Here is a 24,418-nt window from a genome sequence, read left to right as displayed (position 1 = left end):
GCTGAACCACGCGTGCACTGTCTCTCTGACACTTCCAGGACCAGCTCGGTGACAGAGTTGACCTTTCATCTAGTCTTTATGTTTGGACCGTTTCATACCACCATACAGAAACTGATCTATCATTAGATGGAACAGTCAATGTCCAGGAATGCACAGGAGAGGTATCAGTAGCATGGTGAACACAGAAACTACAAGCGATAAACCCCATGGTATGCACCTGCATTTCTCAGTGAGAACAGCCCAGACTACATTACTAGTCATACAGTACATCTGAGACCTCATTGTTAAACAATGGGTGGAGGAATCACATAAAGAAAATATGTCATCATCACCTATCCTTCTTCACTCTTCTCCGAAGCCTGTCTCAATGATATGCAATCTCTGTTTTCACTGCAGAAGATTGTTTTCCAGATGTTGAGAGGGTGTCTCGTTAGTGGTGGTGTTGACTCATGTTAAAGAGGTTGACTGACTCTCTGACCCAGACAACATGCTGTGGTTTATCTCCAGCATTGTCTCAGATGGCAAAGCTGAGGGTGTCTTATCTGCTGAGGTCATAGTGGTGTGATGAGCCTATTGACAGCAGTAAAGCAGAGGAGCTCTGGTGTGTAGCTGAAGGCCAGGTCAAAACCTGTTCCTTGAGTTGGTGTATTTAGTACTTTGGTTTCTGTGAATGATGAGTTTCTGTTTATTCCAGACAACATTGTTCCAGACTAAATACCTTTCTACGTCAGTCTGTCAAGAGAAAACACCATCACTCTTCGCTTATCTGATGGACAGAGGGATGTGTACCATACAAGCAACCCTCTGTTCCTCCCCATCCTCGACCGAAGCAGATTATCATGGTTTGTGTCTATTACAATGTACTCCGTGGCCCTTGGGAATCAATGAAGCTTTAGATGTTCCCCTTATGGGCTGCTCAAAGTCTCCCATGTAGCCTTTCCATAGCAGCCTCCCATGAGGGCCAGTGACACCGTGATCAATACAGCCTAAGTGTGGGCTGAGCCAAGCACAAAGGTCCTATTCAGCTGCACCACATGACATTGGGACACCTACTTTAGGCACAAAGAGGTATTTCTTCCATTTGTCTCTACAAGGAGGCAATACAGAATAAGAATATTGTAGCGAAGAGAAGAGAGAAGAGCGCTGCTTTGCTTCTATCAAAAATAACCAACAAATAAGAATCACAACAACTTGTATCAAGTCCATTTCACAGCTTTTTGTGACGTCAACAAAATGTTGACACACAGTCAGACTGTCAGTTTCTTTCAGGAATTCAGATCTGTCAGATAGAATGTAAGATGGTGCAATGCCACATCCTGTCACTGACCCCTGGGGGTGGTGCCCATAGATGACAGACTGACTGCACGGATGGGTTTCAGTGATAATACCAGTGAGATCTGCCAAAGGCAAAGATTCTGTTCTCACGTCTGTGTGAGAGCTAAACTATGACAAAAGAGGCGTAGTGAAGTAAGCAGGAAACTCAAGCACCAGTATTGAGTTACACTCCTGTATACAATAAGAAGGCATTGTATTATTGAGACCAGCATTAGTCCTTACTGGAAATTCCTTACCAGTTTCATGTCTGCTGTGCTATATCTTCAGTGGTGATATCAAAAATAACAAAAGAACACCTAAAAAATATATTGATTGGTCAAGGAAACGAGCGCTGCTGTATTTTAATTACTGCATTAGACAGTAGGCTACTTTAACTGCCATGACCGCCAACTGACATTGCTATGGCACACTTACAAGACACACTCATGACTGAGCTGTGAACGTATCTATTTTCATCTTCCCTTTCAGCTTTGACTGAGCTGTAATGGGGTTCTCCATATAACGAAGACTCGTGTGAGACCTTGTCCGTTCAGACTATTAAAGCCTGATGAAGGACTCTGTGCCTGAAGGGGAGACAGTGATGGGCCCCTGTCATGAAATCAAATGCATCTCTCTCTCTCTCTCTCTCTCTCTCTCTCTCTCTCTCTCTCTCTCTCTCTCTCTCTCTCTCTCTCTCTCTCTCTCTCTCTCTCTCTCTCTCTCTCTCTCTCTCTCTCTCTCTCTCTCTCTCTCTCTCTCTCTCTCTCTCCAGGGATGAGATGACATAAGAAAGCTGATGATTGTTGGCAAACTAGCTTACTTTCCTCTGTTGCATATTCCTTCCAGGTGCATTGGAAACAAACAGTTATGAACCAAAGAGAATATATATAAAATCTTATATCAATCCTACGCTTTTGTTGTGTACTTTTCGGGGAAAAGGATGGGGAAAAGGATGAGGAGTGCGCCCCCTAGGGTTTATTTGATGAAACCATCTTTGAACTCAAATTGTCTTCTGAACAGCCATGTGCGTAAAATGAGGTTTTGCTGTAGCCTGGTGGTCATGTTATGATATCACATGCTGGTGTATTTCTAGGATTGCAAAATTGCAGGAAGAGAACAGATTAATTTATTTAACTGTCGATTTTGAAGGTAGTCAGCTTCCGGAAAGATACTTCTCCATTGTTTACCCGTAAACCGGGCGCAGCGCCACCCCTGGCCGGGAAATCACATTGTATTCTATGTCTGACTGAAATCTTATTGTATATACCTAACAACAAAAATGATCAGAAGCTAATTTCAAGCAAGTTTACACGTAGACATTTCTTCAACAATGCGATGCGAGTCGCATCTGATTTCAGTTACCAATTCAGCACACATTTTTCTGTCCATGTGCCTCTGCATCAATTACTGTTGGCAGACACACAACAAAAACAGCGGGGTTGAAATACACAGGACATCTGGTCAATTATCCAAGAAGCTATTTGTCTATCACATGCAATAATTGGATACACCTGTGATAACCACAAAACGTGTGTCTTGAAAAAGCTTTGTAAAAGAAAAAGCAACTCAAATGGTCACCGTAAGTATTTGTGAATAAGAGAATATTGCTTTGACTGTGCATGTGGGTCATTGATATGATGGGGATTTGTAGTAGTTGCAGCAGTGTTTGGTCAGCGGGCTACATCAAATATAAGTGTGTGTGTTTGTGTGTGCGCGTGTGTGCGCGCAGGGCCTGAGTTCAGTTGTTGCCATGCCACTACTCCCTCCTCACTTCCCTTTCCCCTTCCCCCACTGGGCCAGGGAGGCCAGCTGTGGGGAGGGTGTGTTGTATGCTCTGTGCTGTGTTTATGGAAAGAGAGGGGGACAGGGAGGTGTTGTGGAGAGCAGAGCAAGACAGTGGTTTATGGAGTGACACAGTCTCATGCTAATAGAGGGGGTGGGTGTAGTGGTAGTTTCAGTCTCAGGGTTAGCAGTTAAGCAAATAAGTGGGAGATTTAATTTACATTTAGTGAAAACAGTGCAAGGTCTCATAGCTGTATTCCCTGTGACAACCACCACTTAATTTGCAAGGTTAACAAATTCCTTCTTTCTATCAAAACCTGCTAAGACACATCATGGTTTATACAGGCATGTGACATGAGGACATTCTTTCTAGATACAGGGACTTTCTTTCTAGATTTGAAAAAATGCATTGTTTGATAACAGGTTAAATTATACGTTTTCAGCAAACTATATGCTCTGATAAAGTTTTTACTCCTGTCTCAGTGTTCAACATTCTTGTCAGTTTTGTTGAGTAAGATGAAACTTCTGCTGCCCCTCCTTGATTCTGGTTTTCTCTAAGCAGGCCACCACCCACACCACTCCCCCTTCTCTCTAGTAGCAGCAGATACACACACACATTCACAGACTGGTTGGGCAGCAACTCAGTCCAACAGAGTGGAAGATAAAAAAAAATCGGGGGGGGGAATTGGAATGAGCTGTTTCCGAGAGCCCAAGCCAGCCTCCCTCTTTTAGGAAGTGGAGAAACGTGAGAGAGAAGCTGCGCTTGTTGTTGGTGAGTAGTTCTGAAAAGAACACGAGGAGGGGAGAGAGAGAGAGAGAGAGAGTGACCATCTCTGAAAGAACTCCCTTCACACACCCTCTGGAGCCGTTCCTTAGGAGAGGAGAACACTCCCCTCACACATACTCGTCAACGGACTGTGAGAGCAGAAGAGAGAAAAGAAAAAAAGAGAGAGAGAGAGAGAGAGAGCGGGAGGAGAAGATGATGGAGGCCCTGCTTCCTGTACTACAGCGGCACCCTGGCCTGTCTGTGGTTGTGTGTGCTCTCGTGTTCAGGGTGGCCCACCGGCTGCTGCAGAACCTTCCTGTGCCCAAAGTGGTGGAACACGACGACTTTCGCTCATGGAAGTGGAAGAACCTCTCCGTGTCCATGGTCCACTCCGTGCTCACTGGAACATGGGCCTTGACCTGGTGAGTAACCACCATCAGAGTTGGGGACAGCTGATTTTCCAATTCTGTCAATTCAAGAAGTAAATAGGAATTGCAATTGAAAATGTTTTCATTTATTCTCAATGAATTCTCAATAAATTGACAACAAGACGCTTTTTACTAGAATTCTAATCATTTTTGAATGGTAAAGTTTTCAAATCACTTCTTCAGTTGACTCAATTGAAATTGAATTTACCCTGATGTTATTCTCAATACTGGGACACCATTGTTCATTGAGTGGATCCACATGATGTTAGGTCAGGGGGTGTGTGGCGAAGCGGAGCAGTAACAGTCTGTGGCAGGGAAGGAAGGCGATGGGGATGAGCATGTTCAGACATGGGCTGGGGAGGGGAGGCGAAGGCATTTTCAAGTGGGAAGGGGAAATACCACAGCGCAACCTACACAATGGCCTCTGAACTGCAGTAGGCTACTTGTTGAGCTCTGCACAAACTGTATAGGCAACATGTAATGTGGTCTCTTTTAAAGGTGAAAAACTGCTGCATGTGTTATCATGGTTGTAGTTTAGGATGGCAGAGTAAGACTGAAGGTATGGTAACATCCGTCCTAGTGAATATTAAGTGGCATCACGCTGTTGCATATTAGGCAACTGGAAAAAAACTAAAAAAACATGTCCAGTTCTAAGAAGATGGGTGAACTGGAAAAACCTGTTGGTTAGAAGAGGGTTGTGAGGGTTATGAGAGGATTTGTATAAAGCAGATACTAAGTCACATGGATCCTCTACTTGGTGGCACTTAGGTTAGGTAACTAAGGTTTATTCTCATGGCCTGAGTGGATGTATTTTTCACATACTTACTAATAAACAGCTGACAACACTGTATTGCCGGGTGATGCAGCACTTGCATATATTATAAGATGCATCAACAGGGGTTGTTGAAGAAAGTGAAAGCAGTTATTTTCTCCAAGCTGCCTTGTCACTATTGAAAAACACCAGGTTAGGGTTAGGTTATTAATTAACAAAGAGAAGGTACTCTGCCCGACAAGGCAACGTGCCTAACCATATAACTTGTTGAGGCACATTGCATCTCTTGAAGAAGGTGGGCTTGAGAATCCATGTTACCTGATACTACACTATTAGAAAGAAAGGTTCCACCTAGAACCAAAAAGGGTTCTTCACGGCTGTACCTGTTTGAGAACCCTTTGAAGAACCCTTTTGGGTTCCATGAGGAACCCTTTCCAGAGAGGGTTCTACATGGAGCCCAATCAAATTCCAAATGGGTTCTTCCACAGTGACGGCTGAAGAACCCTGTAAAAGTGAGTGTAATATCACTGCTTAGTCATGCTGTCCTCTGCAGGAGTGATCCCATTACGTGCAAATGAGATGAATGCAAAGCCACCTCCTTATAACCATGTGTCCCCTCTCCAGTGTAGCGGTTTGGCCAGAGATGCTGAGCAACATCCACTCCTTCTACACTCCGCTGTGCTACCTGCTCATCTGTGTCTCATCAGGTCAGTAACCACCTAACCTAACCCTTCTCAGATGTAGATTCTACTACAGTATACAAATGCTATGGAATAAGTAAGTCCTGTTTGTGTTCCCCCTCAAGGACTATATTGGAAATAGGTGTTGACTCTGAACGTTTTAAATATTTGTTTAAATAACAGTGAATCGGAAGTTATGTTTCCACGTCCCTGGTACCATAAGCATGGGAAAGTGTGAGTGTGTGTGTGTGTGTGTGGGGGGGGGGGGGGGGCGGGCGGGCGGGGGGGGGAGAGTTATCCCAGTTTGTAAATGTGTAACATTTTTGTTTGAATGTTGACCTTTGTTATAAAAGACTCTAGTTCATCAAATTAAAAGGTTATCAGGCATAGTTGTAAAATCATTAACCTTGAATGAATTAATGAACACACTAAGGTCTATGTTGACCGGGCTGGAGGAATGGGGTGGGGTTGATGGTAGGGAAAGGGCGACGTGGTCTCCTTCATCCCTTTTTCCCTTCAGTAAACGTGTTTGTCCTGGGGAAAAAAACTCTGCCACCTTTGTGTGGCAGTCAATTGAGAATGAACAATACTGATCCGCCCATCTCACCTAGCTCACATAGGCGGGATGGGCCTCTCTCTCGTATTGCTATGGGCACCAAACATAAGCCCCCAAAGACTCAGTGGTGTAGAGTGCTGCTTAACAACCACAAACAACCTTCTGTTCTATTAAAACAGGCTCATTTGAAATTTAATCTGTGGCTAGTTGCCTGTAGCCTACATGACTTATAATACACAGCCTTTTTTTATGGATAGAAAATCACTTTCATTATCCACTAATTGCCACTTGTGGGTACTGGCTACAGATCAGGGCCCAGTATTTCAAAACTTTTAACATGAATTATTTGTTCCTATCCAGGATTAGATCAACTGGCTGGTTTTTAGTAGTGTAGAGGAAATCAGACAGATCGATCTGATCCTGCATAGGAAAAAAGTTCCTAGTTTTTAAATTCTGGGCCCTGGAGGGTATTTGAGACTAAGATCCATCTACACAGTGTGCTCATCCCTGAGAAACATTAAACAAAACAAACAAAGACTTTGAAACTGATTTTGATTACTTAATTAGATTCAGTCAATGATCGCCATGCTGTTGATAAACGCTAGTGACACTGGTTGTCAATGTCATACTACAAACAAATGGTCAAGTCTTTTCTTTTTCCTGCTATAAGTATGTCATTGGGGAGAGAGATCTTGTATAGTGCTCACACTAGTTATCAAAGCTACTGAATGCTAATGCAAAGCTAGATGTTAATGTTACAGTTGGAGGGCAAGCACAGTGAGACAAGCAGCTTCTTACGGATGCCCAGTAGAACGTCAACAGCTTCTTAGGGTCACAACTGTGTGCTGTAATAGTCATCACAATTCAGCAGTATTTACCACTCAAGAACACTTTCACTGTCAAACCATCAAACTTCAGTTATAGTAGGTCAGATTGATCTGTTATACCTAGCTGTGCCACAGGCCACGTGAGACGGAGGTAGGCTAATGATCCTTCTCTCTCCTTTTGTGACAGGATATTTTGTACAAGACGCAGGTGACATCATATTAACTGGACATGCAAGAGGATCGTGGGAGTTCTTGATTCATCATGCCCTGGTAAGAATGTAATCAGCAATGGCCTCTAGTACTACTACTGCAGCTACTGTCAGTTGCATCTGAAGATTAGATACGGTACACCTTGTGTACCTACACTTTGTGGCTTGGTTAACATGTTACTAGAGGAATTTCATAACAAGTACATCCACATCACAGAAGCGCTAAACTAGCCCTTTACAACTGGCCATTACAATTATATATGCCATTATATATACAATTATATATATTTAGTTGATATGCCATTTAGCTGACGCTTTTATCCAAAGCGACTTACATTGCTGTGTGTGTGTGTGTGTGTGTGTGTGTGTGTGTGTGTGTGTGTGTGTGTGTGAGAGAGCGCGCGCGCGCGCGCGAGCATGTAAGTAAGTACTATCTGTATCTGACTGCAAAGAAAAAACACCAATTCTGTGTGAAAGGTTAAGTTGAAGTGCATTGTGCAACTGATATGACCTTCTGTGTGTGTGTCTCATCAGTCTCTCGCTCTCTGTCCGTCCCACCCTTTCCTTAGGTACTCTGGTGCTTCTTCTATGCCCTGTACACACAGCTGTACGTAGCTGGCGCAGTGGTGGCTCTCTTCGTAGAGGTCAACAGTGTCACCTTGCACATGAGGCTGATGCTCAAGCTGGCGTCTGCCCAGTTCTCCCCTCTGTACCAGATCAACAAGTTCCTCAACCTCTTCACCTACATCTTCTTCCGCCTCAGTGCCCAATTCTACCTCACCTATTACATTGTGAAGAATTACTCTCAGTTGGATCATGGCGGTTACTTCCTCACCACAATGATCGTCATGAACGGCATGATCCTGGTCTACTTCTACCGCCTGCTACGTGCCGACTTCTTCCCCCGCAGCAAACCCCACCTTTCACAAAATGGCAACCACAACAACAACTCCCAAAAGTTCCTCACTGACTGATAACAGAGAGACATTGCCTTGGCTTAGTATAATTGTGTGGTTGGTGGTGTTTGTCTGTTTTTTCAGTTACTGTTAGCATTCCTCATCGAAACACCTCATCTGGTTGCGTCGTGTCACCCTGTGTCTTAACAAGAAACGTCAACACGTTGTGTAACAGCAAGAGGCAGCCAAGAGAGGGGCATGGACAGTGGTACAGTGTATGATGCCCATTGTGGCTGAAGTGCTTCTGAGCAGTGACCTCGCTGATGTCCACACAGCAAAACAAGAGACTGGTCCACTCATTTTGGCTCAGAAAGTCCTACTAATATACCACCGGAATATTATGCCACTTATGGTTCACATCACATAACATTGGTATAGGAACTTGTCCAGTTGTTTATGTGGAACGCTTTTCAACTAAAATACTGTCATGAATAATATAGAGGAACAAAATGTGGGAGATATGTCATGCACCACCTACCCCATAAACTCTGTAGAGTCATGTGCACTTAAAGGGATATTTAGAACATATTCCAAAGTACAGTACAATCAATATTTTACATTGTAACAAAATCATCAGACAATTTTGACTTTTGCATTCTGTCCCAGTTTGTGTCAAAAGATCAATGATAATACACAGGTGTCGAAACATTATTCCAAAAATCCCCTTATTTATTCCATGAATTCAAAATACTGAAATGTGTTCATTTCCTTGAAGTAGTCTAATGTACAGTACAGTTCCCTGGGAACAGAAAGGACTCGAGTGTGATGTTTGAGCTGTAGTACATACATTTGAGTTCTGGGTAAAGTTTTTCTAGACTTTCACCACAGTGCCTTCTCAAAGACCAATGTTTTAGATTTAAGACTAGATAGAAGGATGACATGCGGACAAAATATCTCACAACTATAGATGGTGAAATAAATTGGTGAATGTCTCATACATATGAATTAAGTGAAATATATCACTAGATGTATTTCATGAAATAGCAACAGTTGAAATTATGTTGAAACTAGGTTAAATTATGTAATTGTTTTTTAAGTGCCTTGTCAGTGCCTTGTTTTTTTGGTTGTTGTTTTTTTAAATCTTTGGTTTATTGAATGCAACTTTGATCAGATGGAAAAAAAAATAAAGAAATTATTTGTTAACGAATATTGTTTCCAAGTTATTGTGCATTCCTGTTACATATGCTTGGGACCTTACTGATTATTTACTTAATTTAAGCAAAACATTCTGGTGTCAGGCTCACAAGAGTAACAGTATTAGTAGCACTATGTTATTGTGTTCTGGGCCTAGAACACACTGTCCATGCCCAGAACACACTTTCCATGCCCATACAGCTACATTGCTGCATTTTCAATGGCAAAGTATGAAATACTACTTTGCGATCAAATTAGATGAGAGAGAAGAGAAAATACATTGTAACCAATGATGATAATTGTAACCGGCGGGCCAATAATGTCGCCGCCAGGGGGACTCAACCATCGCTGAACGTCTTCCTAAATTCCAATGAGAAAATCTGGAGATGAGTCAGTGGTCCGCCTAAAAATCTTCTGGCTACGTTATTTCCCTCACTTCCGTGGATCGGGTTTCTCATCCGTGAGAGCATACATTTAGCACACTTGTATGAAAGGGATTTTAAATATTCAGACCTGTAGAAAAAACATCCACAAGCCAACATAAGAGGTTCATGATCTTTGTTTACTGAAGACTGTACTGGAAGGTTGCCACGCGTTCTGACGAAGGGACTGAGTCCGTCCCGTGCCAAGGTATGTACTGTTGTCCCGTGGCATCCCAGCATGAATTCAGTTTGTACAATTATTTGAAGTTAGAGAGTTTCTGTTCTGCTATCGGGGTGATTTTGATGCTATATTTTGATGCTATATTTTGTGCTACTTTAACTCGGAAGATTTGGCTATGCTTAAATAGTTTGTAGTGTACACATGTACTTTACCTGTTATAAATAGCTGGTTGTGGTATACTGTACTTTTGGTCCTCTTGCGAATCCCCAATAAACTTCTTCCATAGGCCTATATCCAGACAGAGTCCAAGAGATGAATTAGCTATATTTGATGCAACCGTAATCGCTATTCTTTGTTCATTGATTTAGCTCCCTGGACAATAGGATTAAAATGAGAAATTTGTGGATCATCCCCCCCAGAACAGTCAAGTCACCATTGTCTGATAGCTCAGACATACGGTGGCTTCATGTCATTGCAAGCATTTAGACCTTACTCATAGTTCCATGCAAAAACAAAAGTTTGAAAGGTTGCCTCTCTCTCTCCCCCAGTCTTCTATACACTCATCTATCCCTCTGATGACAGTTAGTTTGGTCTAATGTCTGTCCGACTCCCAAGCACGAGTGTCCTGCCTCCTGTTCGGAGGGACCGCGTCATAGCCCAGCTTCCCCAGGTAGGCATCAACACCCTACACTAAGAAGAAGAAAAAATATTCTAGAACCTCCTTCAGCTTGTCCCTGTAGGAGAACCCTTGTTGGTTCCATGTAGAGCCAAAAGGTTTATACCTAGAACAAGGGTTAATCATGTTTTTCTTTCTTTATTATTATTGTTATTATTATTTTCTAGTGTTTCAATAAAGAGGCATCTGTGCACACCAGAGATGAGTTCCCCTCCAAAGTGAAGACTGCCTGCCAGGAGCAGCGCACCGGCACAGTAGGGTGGGTACAGAGGCCACAAAGCCATTTCATATTCACAATATGTACTGTATATGTCCCATAAAGCTGTAGTTATTTCCATTTTAAATAACATCTGGGGATACTCATGGTCTGTCTGGTGTTATAATTTTTTTTATTTGATCAGAATCCTCATTATCAGCAACTGCTAGTCTTCCTGGGGTCTACAGAAAAATACATTACATACAAGGAGAGACCATCACATTACAAAACTACAAAAGATGAGAACAACAGTGATATAAAAGTATATTATAATTGTGATGTTTGACCATCTCTCTGTCACCCTTTCCTCCAGTAGGTTTAAAATTGCCAAGGTCATAGTGGTTGGTGACCTGGCTGTGGGGAAAACCTGTCTGATTAACAGGTAAGCAGAGCTGGGATATTTTAATGCAGTATGGTTCAAAGGGCAGTTTTGGCAAACGATTAGCCAGTTGCAATGCACTGACTTAACTGAAAACCTTGTCAGCACATTAAGAAAATTCACACAATTTTATGATCAGGTTTTGCAAGGATGCATTTGACAAGAACTACAAGGCGACCATTGGTGTTGACTTTGAGATGGAGCGGTTTGAGGTGCTGGGGGTGCCTTTCAGCTTACAGTTGTAAGTCTCTATTTTAATTTTTTAAAAACTGGTAAACTTTCCAGCACAGTGATACTATTTGAACCCAGGTCTACACTGGACTCACCAATACGTTTCTGTCCTACAGGTGGGACACTGCAGGACAAGAGAGGTTCAAGTGCATTGCCTCCACATACTACAGAGGAGCTCAGAGTACAGAAAAAAGCCTCTGTTCTATGCTGTTTTATGTTGTATATCATTTCTAGGGACACAAAGTGATTTGGGACAAAGTTGATATTGTGAAATATGTGTATGCCCATTTGTATATTTTTCCTTTTTCCAGCCGTTATTATTGCGTTTGACGTGAATGTTGTGGCATCGTTGGACCATGTGAGGTAAACAACATGTCTCTCTCTGTTGCTGTATGTATTTCAAGTTCAACTGCCAGTGCTCTGTAAGATCTAACATATTTGGATGTATCGATTCACAGGCAGTGGCTTGAAGATGCCATGAAAGAGAATGATCCTACCAGCGTTCAGCTTTTTCTAGTTGCCACAAAGAAAGACCTGTGTGTACGTGTTGCTTACTGTACTTCTTCTGTTCACAATGAACTACATTTACTTTGGAGGCATACAGTAGATGATCAGTCTTAGTACAGTACTTGAAATATTGAGCTAATAACTTATGTTACGTTATGTTCTAAGCACTGCTCCTGTGGTAAGTTTTAAGGGAAGGTCAACAGTTTAGACAGGTGTGTTCTGCATATCCATTGTGTTTGAATTCTGTCGTTATTTCTTCAGTCTCCTGCCCAATACTCTCAGATTGAGCAGGATGCTATCAAACTGGCACAGGAGATAAAGGCAGAGTATTGGGCCGTATCGTCATTGACAGGTGAGTGGGATCCTCCAGCAGACCAGGACTTGATTGGTATTATTACCCAAACTAATAATAATGAATAATAAAATAAATTAATACCCAGATTGATTTCAGACATGAACAAACAATAATGTAACAATAAGACAGGATGCATGCTACTTGCTTGTTATCTGATATCATCATTTGCGTAAATTGATTATGATAGTGATCTAAGCTTCATAAGAACAGTGAGTCAATCCTTTGATTTGCCCTCTTGTTCGTTATTGTAGGGGAAAGTGTGAAGGAGTTTTTCTTCCGTGTTGCATCATTGGCATTTGAGGCCAACGTTCTCGCGGAGCTGGAAAAGACTGGATCAAGACATATTGGAGACATTGTCAGTGAGTATACTGTAGCTCAAGGTATTCCTGATACTTTTAGACCCGGGTCTGTTCTCAGTGAGGGCATAGATGAGTAAAACAGAACAAGAAACAATAACATGTCACAAAAAGAGTGTGATTTCATGGTATATTTTAATTTATTTCAGGAATTAACAGCACTTCAAATAACCTGTATGCAACATCAAAGAAGAAACAGTCAAAATGTTGTCAATGAAGATGAATACATGACTGTACTAAGGTGAAAGGCAAGAAAAGGCAGAAAGCGTCTCTCCAGAAGAGAATTTGAGAACCCACAACCACTCCCAAAGACATGGCGACATGGAGTTCACTCCATGCCTGGAAAACCTCCTCGGTTGGATGTACATTCCTGTGGTGCTGCACATTTTTGAGTTCTGCGATTCTAGTTGTTCTTGACGAAATAAATTGTCATTGCGGTACTGCCTAAATACCTATTGACAATTATGGATGACTTATCCTAAGAGGATGATTTCTCTGCAATTCTCTGCAATTCCATCAACATAGATTTTTTTTTTTTTTTGCATTATTGTTTGTCTCTTAAATGTTTTTTGCACAATTGTAAATTGCCTCATGATCCTGTTTTAGGATGCTGTATTATCACGCTAAGGAGTATGATTACATTGTTTACATAGTCCTCTTTTCAACAGTAAAGCTGCATTCATACGAGAGAGATATTAACTAGTCAGATATACTTGATGGTACACTATAGGTACACTATATAGGTATAATTGAGGATTATAAATTCCTTAAAATGATGTACTGCATTTTAATGACTGATTGTAAATTATTCCTCCAGTTGAGTGGCATGATCAGAGTGGATAGTATAAACGCATTTCCTGTTTTCTTTTTATACATTCTATACAATAAAGACTGTTGAAGTCAGGTTTTAAATATGTTTATTTGAACACGTGTTTTTCTCACTTGTTTCATCTCCATAGAAATATATTTTAAAAGCTATTTCAAAAGCTGTCTGTTTTAAAACAAACAGATGTTAATTTCAAATCAATGTTGACTTCAAATCCATCCTGCCTGTATCAAATAAACAGAATTTAACTTGAACTTTCGTAATGTTAAGGCACTGCTAAGAAGAAAGCATCAGTCAAAGTACAGCGTCTGTAAACGTATGTAACAATATGCTGATAGAGGCTATAAATGCATTCAATGCATTTGCCATTCATAGGCAATCACGCTTTACACTGTAGTCATAGTGCCCCCTTGTGATTTCATGGATAAGTGTCCTGCTAGAGTAACATTGAATCCAGTGCAGTTGCCCTCTCTCATGAGTGCTCAGGCTGGTTTTCCAGACACATATTAAGCCTAATCGTAGACTAATCCTTAATGGGGATTTTCTATTGAAATTGTGATTTAGCCCAGAACTTGCTTAATCTGTGTCTGTTGAACTGCCCCTTCAAGTTTCCTTGGGAATTATCCTTTTGACCTGTGGGGAATGTTGGTCAATCTGGCTCTGTAGTTCCTCTGGGATGCAGTGAGAGTATTTGTAGTTCTCCTTGATCCACTTTCCTCCCTCTGTGTTCTCAATTGCCACAGCAGCAACTCCTGCAGTTGAAAGTGTAATGTTTTTGTGTAATGTGTAAGTCCAAATGTAACACTTTTGGATATTTTGAGTTAAGATTGACTCAGCCAAGTCTATCTACAAATGGGACAAATAGTCAAGCACTGTGATTACACACTGACCAACAACAGTGGCTCCCTGCCTCTCCACCAGTTGGATTGCTGCCTTCATGGTGCCCCCAGTCTCTATCCACTGGTCCACTATCAACACCCGCAGGCCTGCAGCACAAAGGGCCCACAGTTAGCTAGAGTGTTTGTTCCTATTCAACCTTAAACTCACAGCACACACCAGTATTCATACTAAGTTACAGGACAAAACACATTCAGAGAATCTCCTCGGAGGGGAAATCGACATGTTCCAAGGTGGACTGAGGAGCAGGTTTCTAGGTCGGAACTGTAAAGTAATAGACTCACTTTGGTTCTCTACCAACAACAACACTGTGGAGAACTTCCATGGTGGCATTCAGCAAAACAAATGGGCCCATACTTGCTGTCATTAAGGGTTATGTGGTGGGTTGGGTACTGTTATTAAAGGGACAGTCTACTCCAAAATCAAAGTTTGTCAGATGTTCTCAGACCTTTAGAAGTAGTCCAATGTTGAGATGAGTCCACATCCCACACCATAGGTTGCCTAGATCTGACTACATACGAATGGAAAAGATAAGCACCAAAATATCAGGAACTTATATGGTGCACATATTTTCCATTCCATTTGGGAGTTGAGGCATACAGCTGGATCAACACAAAAGATTGTGTGGGGACTTGACATTAAACTACTTTTGAGGTTTGAAAACATTTGATTGGTTAGCTGACTGAAATTTGATGAGATATGACTGACCTGGCCTTAACACATCCAGACGTACTTCCATCACCTTCTCTCGACCAGAGTAGTCGCTGTAGTCTTGGCTCTGGGTTTGTATACACAGATGCCCTGCTTTGCGGACAGCCAGGAAGCCCTTTCCCAGGATGGTGGCTACAGCCGATCCTGAAAACAACCCATATGTATATAACATTTTAAAGAGGTAGTTCAACCAAAATACAAATTGACCAAGACAGTTTTGGGATATTTAGTTACCATACCAGCCTACAGTACTGGGATACGGCAATCAGTCCCCTGATGCAACACAGATGACCATCAATGACCAGATTTGACCAATAAATACTTTCTTCCTGAGGATGTAATCAGAAGTATGCTCTCTAGATCAATCCTCACAAATGTTAATTTCATGCAAATTAATTTGCATTACTATGTACAGTTCAAAAGATAATATTTCTCCATGTGTGCAAAGAGAAAAAAAATCAATGCTTAAATAAAAGAAACTTCTGATTACTGGCATTCTTGCAAACCTCCACAATAATCTAATGGATTACAAAAAACGTAAATTACCTGTTCTTACTATCTTGAAGCTCTTGTTTTGGCCATTCTCCCATCAGGCCCTAAATATGTAGTTCTAAATTTAGCCTCCTTCCAAGAGAGTTAGGTTTCCTGCCCTATCCATGACTTGGCTGAGCTCTAAATAAAACTAGTATGCACTAGTAGGCATCATGGAGTCATACTTACTATTACTAACAAAGCATGACCAGAAAGGATGCGATGAGTCTGATTTTGAAAAATAATATTGACTGTTTTACCAAGGATGAATCCCATTGCATCTATACCCGCGACCAGGTCTATGGCCTCATTCTGGAATGGACAGAGTAAGTCCTTCACACAGTCAGACAGAGCCTGGATCAAAACATAAGAAACCAGAATGAATTGGATTGACCAGCAGAACTACCATGGGCCAATTTTGACACAATGCAGTTACCATGCTATCTTATATCCCTCTTTATACAACATGTTCTCCTGGAAAGCACACTGGTATAATGTGTTTTAACTTATTAATTAAGTTAAGTATTTTAGATGTCTCATGTTTTATGATCTCTAATAATCTTATAATATGTTTGTTCAACTGACTGAAAATAACTGGCTCAGGATCATTATGAGATGATATAAGACATTATAAAGCCCTCAGTCATGCTTACAGTGCACCATAAACCAAATATAATGCATTATAACGTTTTTGACAGAGATCAGGAAACTAAGGTACCTGGGAGTTACAGTAGAGTCTTGAAGGGTCCAACCAGGCAAACGCAGGTCCTTTTGTGTTTATTGCCATTAGAGAAAGGTACCAGCCTTTACCCCCGTTTTTTGAAACAGCCAACACGTCCATTCTGTAAAATCCGCCAACACATTGAGAGGGACAGGGCAGCCTGGGTTATAAATCATGAGTATCTCCAGGCCACCATATCATATTCCAGAGGGGCGTGTGCCAAAACATGGAAGCTCTTCAACGTTGGAGCTCGATCTTTATTATTTGTCTTTATATTGAACTCTTTATGCATTTTTTTCGCCTCAAAGTAATGCACTTCCACAGCAATGCACACAAAGGGTAGGTAATCAAACATGGGCTAAAGACACATTTTCGATTTTAGAATTGTAATATAGGATAGATTATATTCTGATCTACACCACAGGAACAGAGTGATGAGTTTAAATGAAAACGTTTTTCAGTCATTTTAAAGGCTATGATAACAAAAACACATATATTAATTCTACTGATTAAAATACGCTCAAGGACAAAATGTTTAATAAAATCACTAATATAACAAACGGTGGTGTGGTGCATCAAGAGACATTCGTCATGAGAAATAAATTATATTTTTTATCGACTTACAAGATCGTCTTGATTTGGAATCTGTGGAGATAAATAAGTTATCTAAATTGTACTTACTGGTCTAAACCATTAGTATTAATTATCTGCAAAGTATAACTGAAAATTGCTAAACTACTATGCGTGTCATAATGACCACCCTAACAGCACCATCTTGGGTTTTCTGTTACAAGAGTAAAAACTCTATGTGATGACTGCGGCTGCTCCAACCATCAATATGTTACATAATAACAGTCTTGTATGGAAAGAGAAGAAGGACTGGTATATTTAAGGGTGACAAATATGACAACAGAACAATCACATTTCAAAGAAATGTATTTAAAAAAAATTCAAATGGTCAAGCAAAATCCATTTTCTCCCCGTTGGTCCTGAGGCAAATAACCTTGAATTAGTGAGATCTCTCAGCTTTGTTGACACGCATCTGATACCTCCTTGACACATCTTCTTCAGGATGTTCAGGAATAGTCTGATATTTTGGCACCTGCAATAAGGCAACAAGTCAACATTTTGATGGTAGAAATGTGTTACTGTGTTAAATCCATTTATCAATTACCTACCTCCATTTATTTAATTTGTGTAATAACATAACTATTGTCTTTTTTGTTATTAAAGTCCTTTGTATTATTATGATGATTATTATTCGGCTTTTATTATCGTTGCAATTGCGCAACATGTCTGCAATGTTCTCTCACTCTAGAAAATTTCCTTTTGCATCTCCATGGACAGTCCCTTATCAACCGCAACTCCGCCACTCTCCTGACAGATATTAAGGATGCGCTCTGGTGCTGTCCTGATGAGGCACATCCCATTAGACTGCCGGAGTAGAATCGGTCATGATAGCTGGAACTCAAGTTGTCCATCAGGCTGTCTTGGCTACCTGTGAGTGCGCGCCTAGATGGTGCTGTATACCGTCACAGTGCACTTTGCGCACGGCCAACATCAACGGAGGTGAAGTGACGCTATACCATGAAAGCCTGTGGACTTTGTGACGCCAGAGTAGCCTAACTATGAAGAATATCATTGTTGTCAGCAGATTATGTAATCTTTTCTCATTTGAATGCTATTCAATTTATTGGGACTATGGGGACTTTAGGTCTACAAACACAAAATAAATAATTCACATATGCCAAAGTTCTACAAGGATTTATGCTGAAAGGTCCAAGGGCCTATACATTTTTTTATCCATATCAAACTGTAGGCCTAATATGGTCACCAATAGAAACATAGGCTATTCATTTATCTGGAGCACAATAGGATTATTGGAGTTCCTCTCCCATAAATCCTTTCTGTAATGAGCATTCAATTAATAACGAACCCGTTGGCTTCCCCGAGCTTTAGTCGCATGTTACCTCTGGTGATTTTCTCTCCGCCTAGTAACAATCCGATTCCAACGTTTTTGCTGAATACGCCTCTCCTTAATTATTTGTAAATCCAACCATGTGACAAAACACTGGGGTGATTAGTAGCCTAACTCTACGACTTCTCTTCTTGAGTGGTTGCACATGCCGGTCAATTGGGTGCAAAATATACATTCATTGAGACACACTTGAGACTATACATTTTGGGTTCCACATATTATAATGTAGGCGACCCAACAGCTAAAGGCAGGCCTACCAATAGCTGAATTGTATACGCATATGCTTCAGTTCCAAAACAGGGCTGCATGGTCGTTCGAAAATTGTCATTCTAAAGAAAAGAATAAGGTACCCTTCGCTCATGTGAAAACAATCTGCTCTATGCAGGGTGCGCTTTGGGAATGGGGTTCTATGATTATTTTAAATTACCTCAGGTTCATCATTTCATCCCGAATAATACGACTGTATAGGCTTAAGTGGTAAGGCATACATTGTAGGTTGCGATTAATTCGGCAAAACATTATAATTAAATATTATGATTTGATTGCTGCTGCGAACGCGTGATTGCGTGCGAGCTCAACGCAAACCTATTCGTTCTCAACAATGAAAGACTTCAGTTCCGACATTCTAATTTAGGTCATCACCAATGGCTTTTGTAAAATTTGAAAGATATCCAATCTCTTGGGCTGAAAGAATCACCCCATCTCTGTTACCATGGAAAGCACGACAAGAACCTCCTCCTTGCAGCGTCACCAGAGTAAATCTCGATTTTTGGAGAAAAGGGGGGACGGGAAGGTAACTTGCGGTCAACTCAGAGTTGGCTACCAGTTCACGCCATACGATTAACCCTCTCTATCACAATACATGGTAGGCTCTTTATTTGAATTATAACCTGTTAGTAGACATCTAGAAACATAAAGACAATCAAAATGAACATGTGCTTCACTCAAGTTATAGGGATATAATGATTTATCAATATGCATGTGGCAGTGTACGCTAATCGGGCCATAAACTTGTTGAATTGACAGAATACGCAGCTTTTTACATTACTTTTATCAAGTATTTCATTTGCGCACAAACACTGAAATTAGTAAGGCTATCATTTCAATGGATCCTATTGCAACACCGGGACGTGCGTAAACACTGAAGGGGTTAATTTGAATGTAAAATCCCTCCCAGTGTTGTCAGTCATCGTATTAATAATCGCACCACCACCACTTCAAGCGCCGCTTTAAAAGCCGGTGGTCACGAGTGCCTGGGAGAGTGGTGCTGTCTCAGTGTGCGTGGTGCTGAAAGCGGGCACTGCAGAAATGTGGTCGGTATTTTTTGTCTTTCTGTCTTATTTAGACAGAAACTTTGTAAAAAGCGAATTCCTTCGCAATTCTTTTCTTGATGCAGAAAAGGAAGGCAAAGAAATGTTTTTGATGCTCAATAGCACTTTCTGTGCTAAAATGTCTGTCATGGGGGAGAATTACCTTTACCAAGTGTCCGACGGGATTGAGGAGGTGCGCTCCGTGCATGACCCAGCCGGTAAACTTGTGGACTGCTCGATGACAGTTAACCAGATGCAGGTGAAGTCATTCATGCATGTGTGTAGATTGGGACTCAGGGACCAGACAACCAAACCAGAAGATTTGGAATTGAGTTTTGCAAACATGGCAGAAGCCAAATCCAACTGTCTCGCGCTGCACAGGAGATCAAACCGCGCTCGGGTCACGGAGAGGATAGGCGCACCAACAGCACAGAACCCCAAGGACGAAAAAGAGAGCTCTGTCCCGGAGAACGACAAGGTGTTACGGAGATCCAAGCGTGGCTTTACGTATCCTGGAACGCTTTGGTGTGGAGCGGGCAACATGGCTGACCATTATGACCATCTGGGTAGGTTGTGTAATTATTTTGAACTGGAAACATCCCTCTATTCTATTGTATTCTAGTGATAGATAGATCGAGAGAGAAAGAGAGAGAGAGAGGGAGAGAGGGAGAGAGAGAGGGTCTATATTCAGCTGCAGTTATATTGACCACACAGTTATTATGTCATAGTAGGGTAACATTCAGTAATAACGTTTATTCCACTTTTCTGACCATGTTAAGTTCTTTTTTGTTCTTCTTTGATTTTGGTTCATGTACTTTAATGATTCATTCTACTCATTGTAGAGTGCACTATGGCAACTTAAGATTAACTATTGTTCTTTCGTAGGAGAGTTTGCTCAGACGGACAGCTGTTGCCGCATTCATGACCACTGCCCCTATGTCATTCATGCATTCTCCTCCAAATATGGCTACACCAATTTCAAGTGGCATCCCCTTTGCCACTGTGACTGTGATAATGCGTGAGTAAAAAAAACAACTTGGAGAAACACATTCATTGGGGAAATCTGGTTGGGGCCAATGTGATGAATGGAATTTGAATTAGAAAATGAATTTTCAAGACCACACTTGAGGCTTGAGACAAAGAAACTCAAATCAATAGAATGATGTACTGCCTGTCAAACCACAGAGATAGCCTTCAGCAAGATGGAGTGGGTCATTTTCTTTCTCTGTCACACTCTGCAGGTTGAAGGATTGTCTGAGGAAAGTCAACGACACAGCCTCGAGGGTGGTTGGCCAGGCTTTCTTCAACGTCATAGAGGCGCCTTGCTTTGAGTTCGCATACGAGGAGCAGTGTGTGGAGCGGCACTGGTATGGCGTGTAAGTATTCACTAGGTAGCAATAATGTGCTTAAGTTAAAACTTTAAGTGGCTTTTTGTCTTTTTATTCTGAGCTGTATTCTACATGGTCCAAATCTTAACCAGACCTCTTCCCTCCTCTCTTATCCACAAAGGTGTAAAAAGTACGACAAGCAACCTGTTGCAGTGGCAAGAGAGTCAGTCCCATATGATATTGGGGGGATTGATGTTATTGATGTGCTGACTTTGGCTCCCCCAGAACAGAAAGAGTCAAAGAAAGCAGGCAAAGAGCAGGACACGCCTGACGGCACGACACAGTCCAGTGTGCCAGGCTCCCAGACCGCCGGCCTGGAGGAGCCGTCGCTCAGGAACGTGATGACAGCCGCCGAGGACTTCATCAAAGTACTTGCCACCGTCTCCACCTCTCAGAGCTCCGGCACAGACACCACCAAAGGAGACGCACAAACATCTGATAAGAAGAAGAGGAAGAATGGAGGGAATGGAGGGAAAAAGAGAAAAAATACCAAGAGGAGGCGGAAGGGAAAGGGAAGAAAGAGAAAGCAGAATGTTGACTTCGTCTCGAAAGCAGAGGAAGGGGCCACTGTTACTCCCCCCAGCATCAAAGCGGAGGAGATCATTGATAAGAGTAACTTTGTAAATGAGCCTGGTAAAATTGACAAGTTGAACAGAGATATCAATAATTTCATTGACGGGGCATTCGATCTGGGAGGGAAAGAGGAGCTTTCTAATGATGTCATGAGAGATGAACCAATGATAGATAATAAAACTCACCATGTCCCCGTCACCTCACCCACTGTTGTCAAGAAGGAGCAGACAATGCTGGAGCAGACAATGCTGGAGACACAAGGGCCAACTGATCGAACTGAAACAACAGCACTTGTCTCAACAACAGCCAGCTCACCCACTTCCACACCACACAAGACCAAAAGGCTGAGGTCAAGAAAGGGGGAGGGGAGGAAAAGACAGAGCAACATAGCTCCAACTCCCCCCACTAAAGGAGCTTCATCCCACGATGCCATTAAAGAGGAACTCCTCATTAGTATAGCAGACATCTCTGGCAACCTGACCATTCCCACCACCACTACAGAGAAGCTTTCACAACAACGGTTTGAGAGTCGCAGTGAAAGGGGACCTGTTACTACTACTGCAAGCTCCCCCATTGTGACTGCCCTCAAAAGCAAAAGGCACAGGTCAAAGGAGAGAGAGGAGACAATTAAAAGGAGGAAAAGCGTATCCACTCCCATGGCATTGGTTTCTCTCCAAAATTCTGCTGTAGGCGAACTTCAAGTGATCACTAGCAGTGGTGCGCCAACCATTCCTGCTACCATCACCAGTATTAACACTGCAGAGCAGCTTGTGTCACACAGACCACACACGTATAGTGAGACAGCACCTGTTACTAGGCCTACTACAGCTGTAACCTCCACTTTGAGTGCCCCCAAAACCAATAGGCATAGGTCAAAAGAGAGAGTGGGGAGAAAGAGAAGGAGAAAAATCATATCTTCTGACAGCACTTCTCTCCAGACCCCCGCTGAAGATGGGCTTCAGATGCTTACCACTGACAACACTGGTGCAATGACCATCCCCACTCCCACCACGACAGTAATCACTACAGGGCAGCTAGGACCACACAGGGCAGAGAGTCAGAGTGAAAGGGGACATCTTACTGCTACTGCCCGCACCTCTATTGTGACTGCGGGAAGAATTGGGTCAAAAGAGAGAGAGGGGAGAAAGAAACAGAGAAAAATCTTACCCAGAGTTTTCAATGATGGAGTTAGTATCCATAACAACGATGAGACTGAACTTGGAACAATGACAAGCACACGTCTGAGATCCTCAGCAGTCTCATCCAAAGTCGATGAGATAGGAGAGTTACAGCCACAGTCTGCTGAGAACCGCACAGAGCAGGCCCTCTTCACTGTGCAGACCAGCACACCCCCGATGAGTCCAATTAAGTTAACTGTTCAGAAACCAAAAGAGAGACTAGGTAGAAAGAGAAGAAGAAAAATCAGTCCTTCTAGCTCACCACAATGAGACACTGCCAAGGATAGGCCTACTGTTAGTATAGAATGATAGAGTGCAATGATGTCTTAGGTGACTAGCTTAGCTCTTGACTATCAGGATAACCTTTGATGCAGACTTAAATACTGTACTAGTCGCGTATGATGTTATGTGAAATCAACATTTGAGTCAGGAATTTTATCAATCGAATGGAAAATCAGGATCATGTTTTGTAACACTGTATGGGCATTTAAACACCAATGATAAATAAAATACTGGATTGGAGCATTTTTCAATGCAATGATTTCTGGATGTGCCAATTTTGTAGGTAACACACATTATTCATGTCAAAGCATCTAGGCATATCATTTATATACACAGCAAGGAATGTTTGATAGGGAGAAAATTAAGTTAATGCAATACTGAGTCTATTTCATCTTACCATTAACCTGCTTAATTATTATAATTATTTTATGTATTTTTACTTTTTTTGCAAACAATGCTGGCCATATTATATACACAGAACCCAAGCCAAGAATTCTTAGAGCATTCCAAGTTTACTATTTCCTTTGTTCTTTTGTTCCTTTGGCAGTCCTAGTCCCCACGAATGCGACTTACGGCCTTGTGTGGAAAGGGGTCACATTCTTAACAGAGGATTATGTGCTCACTGTGTGTGCTTTATTCACCCGGCACAGGCACTAAAAACCCACATCAGCTGATTCTCACATGCACCTAAAAGGAGGAGCTTTCTTGAAGTGAAAAAGACATACTGTACAGTACAATTTTCAAATGGAGAGGCAGAGAACCATGCACAAGAGTGTCCCTTCCTTTATGGAATAATCCACAGTGTTGTAGTTTTTGGCACAAACAAGACATCTGGTTGTGTGCCTCACACAAAAAGATAGCTGTTAGCCCTCAAAAAGTAGAATATCTGTTTTGGCACCAACAGTAGCTAACTACCAGTTTCACGAGATCTCATTCAACTCATGTACACTTACTTAATAGAATATTATTTTGCAGACTGAATTTACCAGACACTGCATTATAAAAGAGTTATACACTTGAGCAAGCATCCACACATAAATGAGCTAGTTAACAATGAGGACTTTATGATACTGATCATGTTCTCAGACACTGGGACCAGATCCAAGCATTCAGAAAAGCTTGGCTTAGGGTCAAATTGTTAAGCAGTCTTGGCAAAGTAGCCCTATTGGAGCAGTGACAAAGCACACATTTCTCACCTTATTCCACATTATATCATCTGCTTTAACAGTAATATTC

The 24,418-nt window shown here is 41.7% G+C and overlaps 3 protein-coding genes across 4 annotated transcripts; 2 read left to right on the top strand and 1 right to left on the bottom strand.

Annotated features, from left to right (window-relative positions):
* The first annotated feature begins 3,711 nt into the window (after positions 1-3,711).
* Positions 3,712-9,431, top strand: LOC310815545 (TLC domain-containing protein 1-like). Its single transcript, XM_083685366.1, has 4 exons — positions 3,712-4,284; positions 5,687-5,769; positions 7,313-7,395; positions 7,904-9,431. The coding sequence occupies exons 1-4, from the start codon at positions 4,076-4,078 to the stop codon at positions 8,306-8,308; spliced, it is 780 nt and encodes a 259-aa protein (XP_083541492.1). The 5' UTR covers positions 3,712-4,075; the 3' UTR covers positions 8,309-9,431.
* Positions 9,432-9,876: 445 nt separating this feature from the next.
* On the top strand, positions 9,877-13,703 carry rab34a (RAB34, member RAS oncogene family a). Of its 2 annotated transcripts, none has more exons than XM_083685181.1 (11): positions 9,877-10,054; positions 10,576-10,697; positions 10,871-10,962; positions 11,276-11,341; positions 11,478-11,579; positions 11,686-11,750; positions 11,881-11,932; positions 12,028-12,109; positions 12,338-12,428; positions 12,683-12,790; positions 12,937-13,703. In XM_083685181.1, exons 2-11 carry the CDS (start codon positions 10,623-10,625, stop codon positions 13,002-13,004), a joined length of 801 nt encoding a protein of 266 aa, XP_083541307.1. In that variant the 5' UTR covers positions 9,877-10,054; positions 10,576-10,622; the 3' UTR covers positions 13,005-13,703. The 2 variants fall into 2 exon arrangements, with proteins under 2 accessions (XP_083541307.1, XP_083541306.1); XM_083685180.1 differs by having other exon boundaries at positions 11,273-11,341.
* Positions 13,704-14,216: 513 nt separating this feature from the next.
* On the bottom strand, positions 14,217-16,593 carry LOC310815377 (adenine phosphoribosyltransferase; the record flags this gene model as incomplete). The annotated part of the gene is made up of 5 exons (XM_083685114.1): positions 14,217-14,365; positions 14,504-14,599; positions 15,219-15,365; positions 16,013-16,106; positions 16,471-16,593. The coding sequence occupies 5 exons, from the start codon at positions 16,591-16,593 to the stop codon at positions 14,217-14,219; spliced, it is 609 nt and encodes a 202-aa protein (XP_083541240.1).
* Between the last annotated feature and the right edge of the window lie 7,825 nt (positions 16,594-24,418).

The sequence above is a fragment of the Argentina silus genome (genome assembly GCF_951799395.1).
Source record: "Argentina silus genome assembly, chromosome: 14".
Classification (NCBI taxonomy): Eukaryota; Metazoa; Chordata; class Actinopteri; order Argentiniformes; family Argentinidae; genus Argentina; species Argentina silus.
Note: the sequence above shows the minus strand (reverse complement) of the source record. Positions and strands in the feature narration are given on the sequence as shown.